The 15,384-nt window shown below is 33.3% G+C and overlaps 3 protein-coding genes across 4 annotated transcripts; all 3 read right to left on the bottom strand.

Moving 5' to 3' along the window:
- Nucleotides 1–2,034: 2,034 nt before the first annotated feature.
- LOC124397625 (vitelline membrane outer layer protein 1 homolog) lies at nt 2,035–3,902 on the bottom strand. Its single transcript, XM_046867214.1, has 5 exons — nt 3,627–3,902; nt 3,176–3,303; nt 2,815–2,928; nt 2,469–2,651; nt 2,035–2,328 (listed from the first exon to the last, which is right to left on the bottom strand). Exons 1-4 carry the CDS (start codon nt 3,816–3,818, stop codon nt 2,474–2,476), a joined length of 612 nt encoding a protein of 203 aa, XP_046723170.1. The 5' UTR covers nt 3,819–3,902; the 3' UTR covers nt 2,035–2,328; nt 2,469–2,473.
- Nucleotides 3,903–5,564: 1,662 nt separating this feature from the next.
- Nucleotides 5,565–9,502, bottom strand: LOC124397626 (vitelline membrane outer layer protein 1-like). Of its 2 annotated transcripts, XM_046867215.1 has the most exons (5): nt 9,255–9,502; nt 7,596–7,717; nt 6,418–6,531; nt 6,077–6,190; nt 5,565–5,914 (listed from the first exon to the last, which is right to left on the bottom strand). In XM_046867215.1, the coding sequence occupies exons 1-4, from the start codon at nt 9,444–9,446 to the stop codon at nt 6,082–6,084; spliced, it is 537 nt and encodes a 178-aa protein (XP_046723171.1). In that variant the 5' UTR covers nt 9,447–9,502; the 3' UTR covers nt 5,565–5,914; nt 6,077–6,081. The 2 variants fall into 2 exon arrangements, with proteins under 2 accessions (XP_046723171.1, XP_046723172.1); XM_046867216.1 differs by lacking the exon at nt 5,565–5,914 and having other exon boundaries at nt 6,005–6,259.
- A 1,347-nt stretch (nt 9,503–10,849) lies between these two features.
- On the bottom strand, nt 10,850–12,557 carry LOC124397624 (vitelline membrane outer layer protein 1-like). Its single transcript, XM_046867213.1, has 5 exons — nt 12,281–12,557; nt 11,880–12,007; nt 11,457–11,573; nt 11,131–11,315; nt 10,850–11,028 (listed from the first exon to the last, which is right to left on the bottom strand). Exons 1-4 carry the CDS (start codon nt 12,467–12,469, stop codon nt 11,138–11,140), a joined length of 612 nt encoding a protein of 203 aa, XP_046723169.1. The 5' UTR covers nt 12,470–12,557; the 3' UTR covers nt 10,850–11,028; nt 11,131–11,137.
- Nucleotides 12,558–15,384: the final 2,827 nt, after the last annotated feature.

Below are 15,384 nucleotides of genomic sequence, written 5' to 3'. Positions count from 1 at the left end.
TCGGCAGTTCCACTACAGCTACTGGAACCCTATAATAAACCCTTTAACCTTAAACTGGCAATCTGTGTCTCAATAAAGTAAAACATAATACATTGTGTATACTTGTCTTTGTATTATATGCACATTTTCATATGAAATGTTGTACAATAGAAAAGCTGACTGATGCTGTTACTTTGTTGAATAGCCAGAACACATTGTTTAGCCAGTTAAACCAGACTTTACCTTTTTATTATATACATAAAAAATAAAAACCTTAGTGTACTTGCTCTCTAACACATACTGTGTTTTGTGATTGACAACTGCTCAAAGGTTTTTTCTGTTTTTGATTGAGAGTGTCTTAAAGTATATTTCCTTTAAGCATCCACTATAATCTTGTTCAATACAAATTGATTTGGATCGATGTAAAACTTTACCTTCCGACAGAGGACGTGACTGTAGTGACTGTAGTCTCTTTCTCTTAACCTCTCTTTATCTGTCTTTTTATTTGTCTGAAATTACCCTTTGCATAAGTAGAAGGCGCAGCTACATATTATCTTTAACGCCCATCATCACTTAGTGTTTTATTTATTTAAATAATTCTTTTAATTGTATTTGTATACACTACAATAGACATTGTCACAAAGGAGATTTACATATTTAAATAGATTAAGAATATACATTTTAAGAATACACATTTTCTCATTTTCTATAGGAAGGTAAAGTTTTATATCAATCCAAAATCCTTTACATTACATTTCATATAATTTCTTTTATTTCTATTCGCATATCTCTAATCAATAACAGTGGCAAGGAGAAAATCCCTGAGAGGACATAAGGAAGAATCCTTGAGAGGAACCAGATCCCCTTTAGGATTAATAAAGTGATAATTCTATCTATCTATCTATCTATCTATCTATCTATCTATCTATCTATCTATCTATCTATCTATCTATCTATCTATCTATCTATCTATCTATCTATCTATCTATCTATCTGTCTATCTATTTGTCTGTCTATCTGTCTGTCTGTCTGTCTGTCTGTCTGTCTGTCTGTCTGTCAACTGTGAGGTAAAGGTCCATTTGGGTATAATATAAATTTTATTGGTAAGAAGTGTGAATACAAGTTTTCTGCCAACACTAAACTGTACTTACTGTAACTGCTACGGTTACATGGTAAAGTTTATTGTTACAGTTTTTTCAGTCGCTTTGGAGCGTTTTTCAGAACATAAATGAAATTCTCAAAACTACTTGTCCAAACTCCACATCATTTAGTCACTTGTGCTCATCATAAAAAGATTTTTTTGTGCTTTGATCAAATTGCGAATGCTTTAGTACATTCATTTAATTGATTGTGTACAACTTCAACAATAAAAGTCTAAGAGTTTCCAAACTTTTGAGAGGCACTGTAGATCGATTTCTTTATTCATCACATATGGAAAAATTCATATATAACAGCGGTGCATGTATTATTATAGTGTATATTACCAAGTTAGAAGTATACTAAATGAAATTTATTAATACATTTAATGTAATACATTTAATAAATTCAATAAAAAAATAAATGGGATAAGGTGTGTTGACAAATGCCTCAGCTTATGCACCATGTAAGTTTTTTTTTTTATAAAATGTATTAACATGTATTCACTGCATAACTTTTAATTTGTCAACTTCATCAGACACATTTAAAAGTATGTCACTTTAATTTGATCACTGAATCAAGAATGTAAAAAAGTCTTTTAATTAGCAGTTGTTCACTAAAGTTCACTACATTGTCTAAATTTTTATTTCTGTTTTTATACTAATATGAACATTTAAAATTCTTAATTTCTTTAATTTCTACACTTTTTTTTTAAAATAATAAGCATATAATTAATATGAACATGGAGCTGTTACAGCATATACTCTGAGATTGATGTGTGTCGAAGAAGACGGAAGATAACTTTAGTACATTTATTTGTCCAAATTGTTTATCAATTACAGGACAAATTATATTTGTAAGAATCTTGACAAGAAGAAATAAATTGTGCACACACTACTCAACATTACAGCGTGGTTATGCTTTAATGTTATTTTTTGTATATTTTTATATTTCAAAAAAAAAAAAAAGCAAAAAAAAGTTTACAGAAACCTGTTGATGCAAATGTTTTGTTTTATTAAGTGATTAGATTAGAGAACAGGCAAAGGATAATAGAACAACAGGATGTAAATGCTTATCATTAGTGGAAGATTGATTAACTAATAATTCCATTGTGACTATAATGCACTCAGAAAATGGCTTTAATGAGAAATAAAGAGATCATTATGAATATATATGTAGCTCTTGATCATGTTCTCGTCTTGTCAGCTGTTGCTGTAACACAGAAAACAAACATCAAAATGAGGTAAAGATATCAGAGTGATCCTCATTAAGCAGGTACATTTCCTTTTTCTGCAACAATCTAAATAACACTCAAGTTTTTCATTTTATGATCCAGACATGATAAAAAGTACCTTAGTTAGCAGCAATAGAAAAGGACGTCATTAAGAGCAGTGTCATCACTTAGCCCCTGAGGTGGGTCCATTCTTGTTTGGATCCCACAAATGCCAGTTCCTGCACAAAATGTGCTCCAAGAACCCCAGTAACCCCAGTTCATACCCGAACCTTCCAACACCTGGTTCCCAGTACATGAAAACCTGGAATTTTATATTGATATTATATTGTGATGTTTATTCCTAAGTATGTTTAAGAAATATGTACGAAACATTGGTAGAACATTTTTGGTAAACTTTTGTTTTAAAGACTTTTTAGCACTTTTTTGAATATCAGATCTGCGGGTTATTATGACTTACTAATTACCTTATGTTGGCAGCAGCACTATCATCTAGCAGCCACTGATAACTCTCCACTTGCAGCTGGAAAGCCGTGAGGACTCCCTTAGGGCACCACACGTTCTGCGTCCAAGACCCCCAGCTGTATAAAGAAAATTGACAGTACTAATGATACAACAAAAACTGACACAACAGCTACTACTACTATTACTACTGATACAACTACAACTACTTCTAGTACTTCAACTATTATTACTAATATTAGTACTGATACTACAACTGAAATACTTTGTGTCTTAAGTACATCTTGTATGTCTTGTATTTCTTGATGTAGTAGTGTATAGGAAACAGCATACACAATGTATAAAATTGATTTTATTTTTTTTTACCTTCCTTCAGAAGACCTGATTGTTGTGTAGGGGCCAACAATCCCATTGTTGCCGATGGGTTTAGAGCAGTGAAGGGCAATTCCATTTAGAGCCGTGTCATCGACCCAAAAGCCCTGATGAGGTTGAACCTAAATCAAATACATTACAAATCATGTATTGCTGATATTTACCCAAAATACAAAAATCACTAAAAGGGTTAATGTTACAGTTTGTGCAGCAATAAAATCCTTTTAATACACTTTTTAAAAATATCTACAAAAGTAGTTAAAAATAGAAAACTAGAAATAGAAATATCACAAATTGTGAAACACAGATCAGTAATAATTTTTCTTATAATAGTTCTTTTTTAAATTTGAATTTTCTTATAAATGCTGAAATATTATAAAATTTTTATTTCAAACACTAAACCTTAATTAGTAATTATTAATTGCTGAAAATGAGGTGTACTTACCTTAAGGCTAAAGCCCGTCGCATATGTGCCTGAAGGACACTTCTCTGGGTTTCCCCATACACCCCAGGTCTGTCCATTAGTTACTCTGATTGTATTGGACACCGAAATTTTGGTTTGGGTGTCATTGACGACTGCACATTCCCCGAAGGAAAGAACGAGCAGAGGAAAAAGAACACTGAGTGCAAAATGCATTCTTTTAGGTAAAGCAGACAATCAGATTAAACTGATATCAGGTTATCAAAATGATTCTGCCTGAAGAAGTGCCTATGCTGAGTGTGTGGATGTGTCACTTATAAAGTGTCCAGTAGCCATGTGACACGGAAGCATAGATCATAATTATTTAGCCTTATTTGAATAAATTGAATGAATAATTGTGAGGGTGTTTATGTCCTTCCTGACATGTTACATAACCTTGTTGTGATGTTTGACAAACAAACACACACACAAACACACCTAATGGACAAAAAAAAAAAAAAAAAACAACAATTAGCAAAAGAAAGTGAAGTTTGTCTTGATAAAGATGTATGTTCTTCAATTCTTCATTAATATGTAAATCTATCTATCTATCTATCTATCTATCTATCTATCTATCTATCTATCTATCTATCTATCTATCTATCTATCTATCTATCTATCTATCCATCCATCCATCCATCCATCCATCTATCCATCCATCCATCCATCCATCCATCCATCCATCCATCCATCTATCTATCTATCTATCTATCTATCTATCTATCTATCTATCTATCTATCTATCTATCTATCTATCTATCTATCTATCTATCTATCTATCTATCTATCTAATTGAATATCTTATTTAGAGTTTGCAAATCACGCTAAACTGGTTTCAGATACATTGTTTGCCTTTTGGGTGTCTCTTTGGGGTGTGTGTGTGTGTGTGTGTGTGTGTGTGTGTGTGTGTGTGTGTGTGTGTGTGTGTGTGTGTGTGTGTGTGTGTGTGTGTGTTTGTTTGTGTCTGTGACTAAGAAATCATTTACTGTAACAGTGTCATTAAAATGCCATTAATAGCATGTGAGATTTACTGTCATTATCATTTATTTAGTTTTACTTTCTTTCTATTTCTTTCTATTATAATAATTATAATAGATTAACATTATAATTAACACTTTACCATAGCATTATGTAACACTGTACAAGAAATGTATAATTATATTATAGAATTACCACCGACAGTATTGGAACACTGAGACCTTTCCCTGTTTTTGCTATTCACAGAAGATTTACATACATGTTTTTTGTTTTTGCTATACACAGGAGATATTTAATTGTACCATTTTAGACAGATTTAACAATAAATAACTATGTATGTATCAGTAACTTAGCAAACTGACTGCCAGCTGTTTTTTGAGATTATAAAGCAGCGTATAAATCATATCAATGTATATATAAATAAACAGAATACTTGCTCTGTAAAGGACTTCAGTGGTGTCCTGCCTGAATTCATCCACCTCATAATATCATCATTAAATATTGAATAGATTTAGATTTTTCTTCTTAAAATTCACTGTGAATTTTTTAAAAAGAAACAATTAAATTACATACAGAAAACAGTAAAAATATATATTTTTAAAGCATTTTTACTTTACAGCATTTCTTTTCACCTGCTTAAAGTTTTTGCACAGTACTCTATGCTTTCCTAAAGAGTCAATATCAGCTACCGTGATGTGTTTGATACATGACGGGGAAAATACCCAGACAATATGGTCATGTTATTACAAATTCCAAAAAAAGATGAATGTTACATTGTTTGGGTAAATGTAAAACAACAACAACAAATGATTTTTAAAATTAAACATTTATTTGATCTTATCTGTGCATTTTCATTTACAACTATTTAACTAATTTATATCATCTGCTTTTCCTAAAACTTCCTCATATTTCTTGGTGTCCCTCAGTTAATATATATATATATACACACAATTATCACTAATTGAACACTGAGAGGAAGAGTAACAGTTTTATAACATTTAATTCAAGTTTGTTACTTTGAACAAGTTGCTTATGCTTTGAAACTCTTATTGCAAACATTATATTGACCTAATGAAACCTCCTGGATTAAACTATGACTCTGACAGTTTCAGTCACTGACTGGTTTGTAATCATATAAATATACAACGATATATATTTAAATTAATGTATTTAAATCAACTAGCATTTAGAAAATTGACATAAAAAACAACAACCAAACAAACAAAAACATATGCACAGAAAAAGATTTTATGCCTCATGCTTTATGTTCATGTTGATGTTCTCATCAGTTCCTGCTGTAACACAGAAGACAAATATCAGAATGAGATAAAGAGATAAATGTGCCTAAAACCTAAATCTTGGTAGGAATGAACAATATCTTTATTTTTCTTTTACCATATGCATAATGGCAATTAATGTGTTTTCTTTTACTGTATTATCCAGACTAAAAAAAGTACCTTGGCTAGCAGCAATAAAAGCGGACGTCATTAAGAGCAGTGTCATCTCCTGAACCTTGCGGTGGTTCTACTTTCGTTTGGATTCCACAAATACCAGTTCCAGGACAATTTGAACTTCATGTTCCCCAGCTTCCCCAGGACATGCCTTTGCCGGTCATAATTTTCAATCCAGTGCAATAGAACCTGAAAAAAATATGTTTTAAAAATCAGCTTGATGAGTCATAATTGCAATTTATAAAACTTATTACACAAAACAATTACCAAATTATAAACACAAGTATAAGAATTTATTAATATGGACTTCAAATATTTGTAATATATTCCAAGGAGACACTAGTCACCTTATGTTGTTAGCAGCCGTATCATCACCATGTCCTTGCTGAGATTCTACAAGCAGCTGGAATGAGTGCATCACTCCAATAGAACACCAATTTTTATGTGTCCAAGTTCCCCAGCTACAAGAAAAGAAAAAAATGGGGCTTTGGCATATTTAGATGGCTGATTTTCTTTTTATCAAGTATTACCTAGTTATCAGACATTACTTTATTATTACATTATTAGTGTGAGGACAAAAAAAGGACAAAAAATGGCTAACAAGACAATATCTTTGGTCAGAAAATAAGCAGAAATGAAACAAATGCATTCATGAGACTCTCCATTACCACAATTTGCTTTTGTAACTTTAGCTGCAGTGAAGTATTTAAAGAGAAGCTACTGAAGAAACAGGAAAAAAATGGGAAACTGGGAACAAAATGTTCCAAAAATAGCTTATAGTCTTTTTTTAAAGATTAGTTGAAATATATCTTTCACTGTGTTAACTACACTTGCATCTATGGGTTTTGAGGCTGATGGGGAAACCTCCCATGACAAGCTCTACTGCCAACACTCAGCTACCAAGCTTAATGATGTGGATGATGTGGTAGCCACCCATGGCAAGCTCCACCCTGAAGTTAACCTGGTGGCTTTACCTGTAGAGCTCACTTGTGCAACTGACAAGACAACCACCCACTACATGACCCAGCAAAGGGTGGGAAAAGGAACTTCCAATGCCAGTCCATGCTGGGGGTCAATGAGGTGGCCTTTGTAGGCACTGCAATTCAAGTCAATGCCAGAGACTGACAAGTTAGCCTCTCAGCCAAGCTTTACTCAGAGGCCCATTAGGGGGGCTCTTTAATAAAGCTTATAGTGGGGGGCAATGAGGCAGCCCATGAATTCATGTCCATGTCAGAGGCCGACAGCATGGGCTTTTTAGTCATGCTCCAGTCATGGCCATCTTCTTTAACTTAATATGATATAATCAAAAGTACAATTGTGACATCTATTATAGTTTCAGAACTAATATAGTCTTTTTTTGGTTAACCCTTAAACAGTAATGAAAACTGTGAGGTTCAAGTTCAGAGTGTTGCTTTTCTAAACATCATTATCGAAATACATGTCTTTTAAGCAGCCAATTTAATTTTGTTCAGTACAATGGAAAGAAATATAAAGTAATAGATTTTGGACAGATGGAATGCTTTACCTTCCTACAGAAGATGAGATTGTAGTGTAATGTGCAGGTACCCCTCCCAAAAGGGGTTTAGAACAGTGAAGAGCAATTCCATTTAAAGCTGTGTCATCCCCATCTCCTACTGACCGTTCAACCTGGAACAAACATTATCAATATATTATAGATCAACACATGCATGCACATACACACATGCATCGATTGGAATTTTTTTTTTAACTGATTATCATTTAGGATTATAGGATCATAGTATATCCTTGTAAGTGATGACTGTGATTTATAGGATGATAATTTCAACATAATTTCTTCTACTCTACCAGAGTGGAAACACACTGGATCACGTACATACAAACATACCTTAAGCCATTCCCATCCCCATTTGGGTGAGTCTGATCACCTCTCTTTGTTCCTGCTACCCACATACACAGTGCTTAAACCAGCTGAAACCAGCTGTGAGGACAGTATGGCCAAATAGGACCATTTGTTCTTTACAGCAACAGTTTCAGGATACTGACTGGAACATGTTTGCCTCACAGGCCACATTGAACTTTCACACAGACATGGACATCTGCACATCATCTGTTTTAGACCATATCAACACATGCATTGACAATGTCACTACCGTCAAACACGTGAAATGAGATCTGTCTCCTTTTGAAAGCAAGAGATGCTGCTTTGACTACAACAGAGCCAGGGCCAACCTGAAAATGGGTATTAGAAGAGCCAAACACACATACAAACTCCATATAGAAGAGCTCTTCCATAACTCTGACCCCAGAGGAATGTGGAAAGGCATCAAGACCATCACAGATTACAAATCAACACCACAATCTCAACCAAACAGCAGTGCCTTCCTACCGGAGGAACCCATTCACTTTCGTATCGTTTTGATAAAGGCATAAGACATTTCACCTCAACCGCTGACTCTACTACCACTGAGCTCACAATATCATCAAGGACTCTTTACATCCCAGTCACAAACTGTTAAACCTTCTTCCATCAAGAAGTAGATACAGGACCATAGGCATCAGAAACTCTTTTCACCTCCACTACACTATTACTGTACTCTTCCCTCAGGATCACCCCTACACTATTTCTCTTTCTATTCACACCATGATAAAACAGTTTAAACCCACCGCTAGTGTTCCTGGTCTTACTCCCTTTCAACTTGGTCCCCTAAACACACAACCTTTCTCCTCTCCATCATATCAGCTATCTCTCTCCCCTTACCAGTCATAGTACCAACATTTAAAGTGCCCACCCAAACTTCCACTCTCCTCCACTTCTCCTTTCCCTGCTGTCTCTGTAGACGTCTTCCTCCTCTCATTCTCCTCCTTCAGCCAACAGTAGCCCAATTTCCACCTGTACCCTGCGGGTTAACGATACCTGTGTCGGTCTTTGGTAACCCGGGCCTCGACCAATCCAGTATGAAATTCTGATTTGTGATGCGCATATTTAATTTGGCACATGTTTTACACTGGATGCCCTTCCTAATGCAATCCTCCCCATTTATCCGGGCTTGGGACCGGCACTAAAAGTGCACTGGCTTGTGCCTTCCTAATGGCTGCGTTAAATGATTAAATTCAGCATTTGAGAAAAAAAATCTTCTAAGTAACTAATACAATTACTTATTAATAATCCATCATGAAATAAGATACTGTATATTGTACTTACTTTCAGGCTAAATCCTGTAGCAAACGTCCCTTCGGGACACATCTGCCGTTTTCCCCATGAGCCCCAGGCCTGCCCATTTTCTACTGCAATGATCCCAGTATATTTTCTCAAAGTCTCTCCATGGCTGACCATTATAAATTGCCCAAATGATAGAACTAAAAAAGGCAACACAATACTGTGCACAAAATCCATGTTTTTTGATAAACCGAGATCAAAAATAACTTATTTGCTTCTAAGAATCTTTTCCTAAAAAAGGAAGCGAAGTCTGCAAATTGAAGACACACTGTGACCACTTATAAACTGAACTGTCTCTATGATGTTTTCTCTTCCACAGAAAGCTATTGGCTGCCTGAGTTTCCTCCTATTTCCGTTACCGAAGAAACATTACGGGACGTGCACATGTGCGCGTACATTAAAATAACCTTTATAACCTTTGGCTTTTCCAGACTTCAAATTTCCACACTTTCACAAAGGGACACTGATTTCACAAAACGTGGCGGTTTTCCAGTAGCAGATATACTGGAGCACACAGAGTTAGAAGAATGAAAACACAGTATACAGATAAACGTTAAATGGTAGTACAAGCAACACAAAAAACATTGGGTTTCTGTGGTAAAATACTGTTAAATTAATACTTTTTAGAAACTGAGTCCTAGTATTTACCCTATGAAAGGTTTTTTTTTTTTTTGTAATGGAGATTAAACCTAACCTAACCTAACCTAACCTAACCTAACCTAACCTAACCTAACCTAACCTAACCTGACCTGACCTAACCCCAGTTTTATTCAAATTAAAATCATCCTTAAAAATAATATGAATTCAATTTGAACACAAACAGAAAAAAACTGTCATGGTTGTGTAATATGAAGTCAGCATGCCAGGATTGGTCATCCTCTGGCAAACTCTTCTGGCTCATTTACAAATTCCATTTACAAATCTCCTGGGTCTATATATGTTGTATAAATATACTGTACATTACTCTGAACAGAGCCCAGGTACTGTTTTCAGGTACTGAATTGGTTTGTGACTGGGTGAACTTGGACGATGTACTGTATAAAACACCTCTGCATATGAATTACTCTTTTTTCGGCTTTCCATCCTGAGCACCAAAGCACATCCTTTAACACTAGATACATTTGAAAACACATGGTTTTCTATTAGTTTATATCAGTTAGATGTATTTGGTTTGAAGGAGCTGCTATATGCTCTGCATTTGATGTGCTTCATGTGTTTAACCTTTCGGTAGGTTTGAACAAATTGTAAAATGGCCTTGGGACCGATTACTAACATTTCAAATGCTGGAAATGGTTAATTATAAACCTAAAGAACTCAGGAATAAAACATTGAAGAAATCATGGATAAATCTGTTAATAAATGGATACTTTTAAATTAATTTACATTGAAAACTGTTTATGTGATCCAAATTGTTCATTTACATTTTTGTATCATCAGAGGACACATTATATTTTCAAACGTCTATACACATTGTGAAAAAAATGTCTGCTCATACTACTCACCTCTAGGGTGGTTATGATCTAGCTAATCAAGAACAATAATTTTTTCAAATAAAGACAAATAAACCACAAAAACTGCTGATGAACATGTTTTATTTATTATGAAATTTAATTAAAGAACAGGCAAAGGATAAAAGATAAGACTAAATCATCAGCGAGTACATGTTTGTGATTACTGGAAGATTATATTAATTTGTGATTATAATCCATTCCGAAAACTGATTATGATCAAGTTCATGTTCTTGTCCTGTCAACTCTTACTGTAACACAGAAAACAAATATTCAAGTGAGGTAAAGGTGTCAGAGTTATTTTCATTAAGTGTGTAAAAACACCTGATGACAAAGATAAGAAAGAAACATACCTTATTTTTAACAGCAGTTAAAGATGACATCATTTAGAGACGTGTCATCAGATGCACCCTGGGGTGACTCCACTTTTGTTTGGATCCCGCAAATGCCAGTTCCTCCACAACTTGGACTCCAGGAACCCCAGGATCCCCAGCTCATGCCCAAGCCTTGCAACACCTGGTTTCCAGTGCATGAAAACCTGGCGTTTTTAGTTAGAAATACATTTTGTTAATTTTTTTAATCAAATGCACATAGGACATGACAGGACCAAAGACATGACCAACTGTGTAACATTTGAGATAATTGTCTGATGTGGGGGTTATTGTGTGTTACTAATTACCTTATGTTGTTAGCAGCGGTATCATCTGCATACCATCCCTGATAACTCTCCACTTGCAGCTGGAAAGCTTTCAGCACTCCACTTGGGCAAAACTTGTTTGCTGTCCAAGACCCCCAGCTGTATAAAACAACAGTCACTACTGATAAAACAACTTCTACTACTACTACTACTACTACTACTACTGATGCAACAATGACTAGTACTTCTGCTAACACTGACGCTATTACTTTTTCTCTTCGTTTCCTTCTCTAACTTGTGATACTAAAACAATTTTGTATCTTAAGAATATCCTTTGTAGGTATTTTTTTTTATGCAATTTTCAGTACTTAGTGTATGCATTATGTTATTAATACTGAACATTAAATATGTAATACATAACAATGCAACATATACTAAGTGTATGAAATGTTGATCTCTTCTTACCTTCCTACAGAAGACTTGATTGTTGTGTAGGTCCCAACAATCCCGTTGGAGCCGATGGGTTTTGAGCAGTAAAGAGCAATTCCATTTAGGGCCGTGTCATCGCCCCAAAAACCCTGATTTCCTTCAACCTAATAAAAAGAACATACTTTAGTAATTTACTGATGACATCAAATTTGTTTACAGAATCCAGTTACAGTCTTTGCTGCACTGAAGTCCTTCAGTTACTCTTTTCTTTTTTACTTCACCATTTACGTAAACCACCAACACACAAAAACAAACTGTAATTGTAACTGTAACTGTAGCATAAAGTATACTTAGCATACAGTATATTCATTTTCTTATAAGTGCTCATACATTTCTTAATTAGTAATTATTAACTGCTGAAAATGAGGTGTACTCACCAGGAGGCTAAAACCTGTAGCATAGGTGCCTGAAGGACACTTCTGAGTAACTCCCCATGTACCCCATATCTGTCCATTAAGCACACTGATTGTATTGGAGGCAATTCTGGTTTCTGTGTTATTGACGACTGCACACTGCCCAAAGGAAAGCATAAGCAGAGGCAAAACTACACTGAGCACAAAATACATTCTTTCAGGTAAAGTTGACAATCAAGTCGAATTGTTATCAGGTTATCAGAAAGATTCTGCCTGAAGAAGTGTCTATGATAAGTGTGGAAGTGTCACCTTATAAACTGTCCAGCAGCCAATCAGTGTAAAGTGTGAGATGGAAGTATCGATCAAAACAAATATTTGGCTTTAAAACAATAGATTGTATTTCATTTGAAGGGTGGTAACATTGTTGAGATGTTTGACATACACATACACATACACATACACATACCAAAGATACAAAAAAAACATACCAAAACAAATAAAAGAGCAAAAGTGAATTGTTTTTCTTGGTAAAGATTTTTTTTTTTCTTTATTTAGATTTATAAGTAAACTGTGATAAATTAGACATAGTAATTAACATTTAATTTACAGTCAATTTTAAAATTGTATATATTGTATTTTAATCCACATACACTAATCCACAACAAAACAAAGCAAAGTTTTCTTTAAAATAGCAAAAAATACAAAAGAAAAATACAAAGCTACATACCTGTGTGTATAAGGTAAAAATGTATTGTGCTGGTGTAAATATGCTGTATATGTGGTGTAATAATACTGAATGATACTGTATAAAAATATATATAATTTTTATATCATTATATCATTATATATATATATAATAAGCTGTTATTTTTGTGAATTACAGCACAATGTACAATTACATCAGTTTATGAACAATCTGCTGCCTGCTGCAACATAGTGACTAATAAACATAAGTAACTTTTACAGTAATTCACCAGACACACACACACACACACACACACACACACACACACACACACACAAATTCATTTATTATTTACTATAGTAAATTAGGTACAGTTACAGTGTTTTAATCATTTTGTGTGTGTGTGTGTGTGTGTGTGTGTGTGTGTGTGTGTGTGTGTGTGTTTTGCAAGACTCTGACACATTTTCATGACTGTCTGATTATTTCTCATCTACACAATCAGTGATGTAAGCCAAAAAACTATAAACTATAAAAATTGTTTCATTATATCAATATAGATAGATAGATAGATAGATAGATAGATAGATAGATAGATAGATAGATAGATAGATAGATAGATAGATAGATAGATATTATGTATCTAATTGTATAAAAGAATTACAAATATTAATATTATAAGTAATATTATAATTTAATAAATCTTACGTGTGTATATATTTTGTATATGATTATGTACATTATTATTTTATATTTTTTATTATATTACTATTATTATTATAATTTATTGAAACAATTTCAAATGTTATTACTTTTTAAAAATGTATTTGATATGTCTATATGTACAAAATGTACAATAAATATGAATTAATACAAAAATAACATTTAAGAATTATTGTCATTTTCATTGCTTGCATGTTTGTGTATGTGTGTGTTTGCGTTTGCGTAAGCGGGTGTGTGTGTGAGTATAAGAAATTCTAACAATGTCATTGAAATGCAATGAGCCGCATGTCAGATTCATTTTCTTTATCTTCCATTTTATTTTACTTTTGGTTCAGCCACACTGATACAATCATTAAATGAATAATTTGACACATGATGTAACACTGTACAATAAACAACCTTCTTATTATATGGCAATTTAGTCTACACTAAAATCTTTTGGGTTTGAGATCACAATGTGGGACGGATAATTCAGAATTTCGGCTATTTCATTTCCTGATATTTTGAATTAGATATGTGTTCTAACATTAATCATAAATTTATCATTATTTAAAGTGTTTTGATTTGTTAAATAAATAGTCCTAAAGAAAATATTTACATTTGGCAGACATCCTTATCCAGAGCATCTTACAATTATCTTATTTATAGATTTTGTAGAAAAAAAGTATGTTTTGTTTGAAGTATTGTACTTTGCTACATTTTAAATCATATCCGTTACTGAATAAAAAATGAAGGGAAAAAAAGAGAAATTATCTAAAAACTGCACCCTGGAAACTTTTGCGCGTGCGCGACGCTTCACTGACTGAAGTTCTAACTGGTCATGCATGAGGTAGATGAAAAACGCAAGTATGGCAAAATCAGGATGTCAAAATCATTTTTTATTTTATTGTATTTTCGAAATTCTCCACTTTCTTTGTCTGGGTTTTAATACATCGACACTTTAGTTTATAATGTTTCACATGGCTATGATTATATGGTGAAGTCTTTGATTTAAATTTGTATTTGAAAATGTTTTTATTTTTATTTTTGGTGTAGTTTACTGCTTTCATTTGTTATAATCATCATAATCGTAAATAATAAAATTTCATTCTGTGTAATTATTGTAAGCAAGTTTGCAAGCAAATACTGCATACGGTAAAGTAATGTAAATGTAATATTGATGCGACACCTCATCTATGAATTATTATAAGTTTCATTAAATTGTCTAATTAAATTGACTTGAAAAATGGGCAAATTTGAAACACTGAGGGAAAAAAAAGATATTTTACAGCAATATACTTGTGCTTCTCACAAGAGTGGTAAATGCACTTATTAGATGACTTCAAGCTGTACCTTATACAGAGCTACATCTAATTTTTGAATACTGTCTTTCAATGAATTTTGGCTCTTGGGACCAATGTTCTGTTGTATGGGATATGTGTGTACATTGTTTAATAGATACTAGTTTGTTTTGAACACACCTTTTTAAAATTAAAGTAAAAAGTATAGATTATATTTTTGTCTTTTAACTTAAAAATAAAAGTAAAATCACTTAAATCTATAGTTTAGCTATGGAACATAAACCTTGACTTGTGTATAACTCTTTCAAAGACTTTCGATTCATACTGTACATATTTTCAAGTTTGCAGAACTGTTGTCATACCTAAAAATTTTAAGAGAAAGAAGCAAAGTTAAGAATCTGCCTTTAAACGTTGCGTTACAGATGGCATATTTATAAGCGTGG

This window comes from Silurus meridionalis, chromosome 15, assembly GCF_014805685.1.
Source record: "Silurus meridionalis isolate SWU-2019-XX chromosome 15, ASM1480568v1, whole genome shotgun sequence".
Lineage (NCBI taxonomy): Eukaryota > Metazoa > Chordata > Actinopteri > Siluriformes > Siluridae > Silurus > Silurus meridionalis.
Note: the sequence above shows the minus strand (reverse complement) of the source record. Positions and strands in the feature narration are given on the sequence as shown.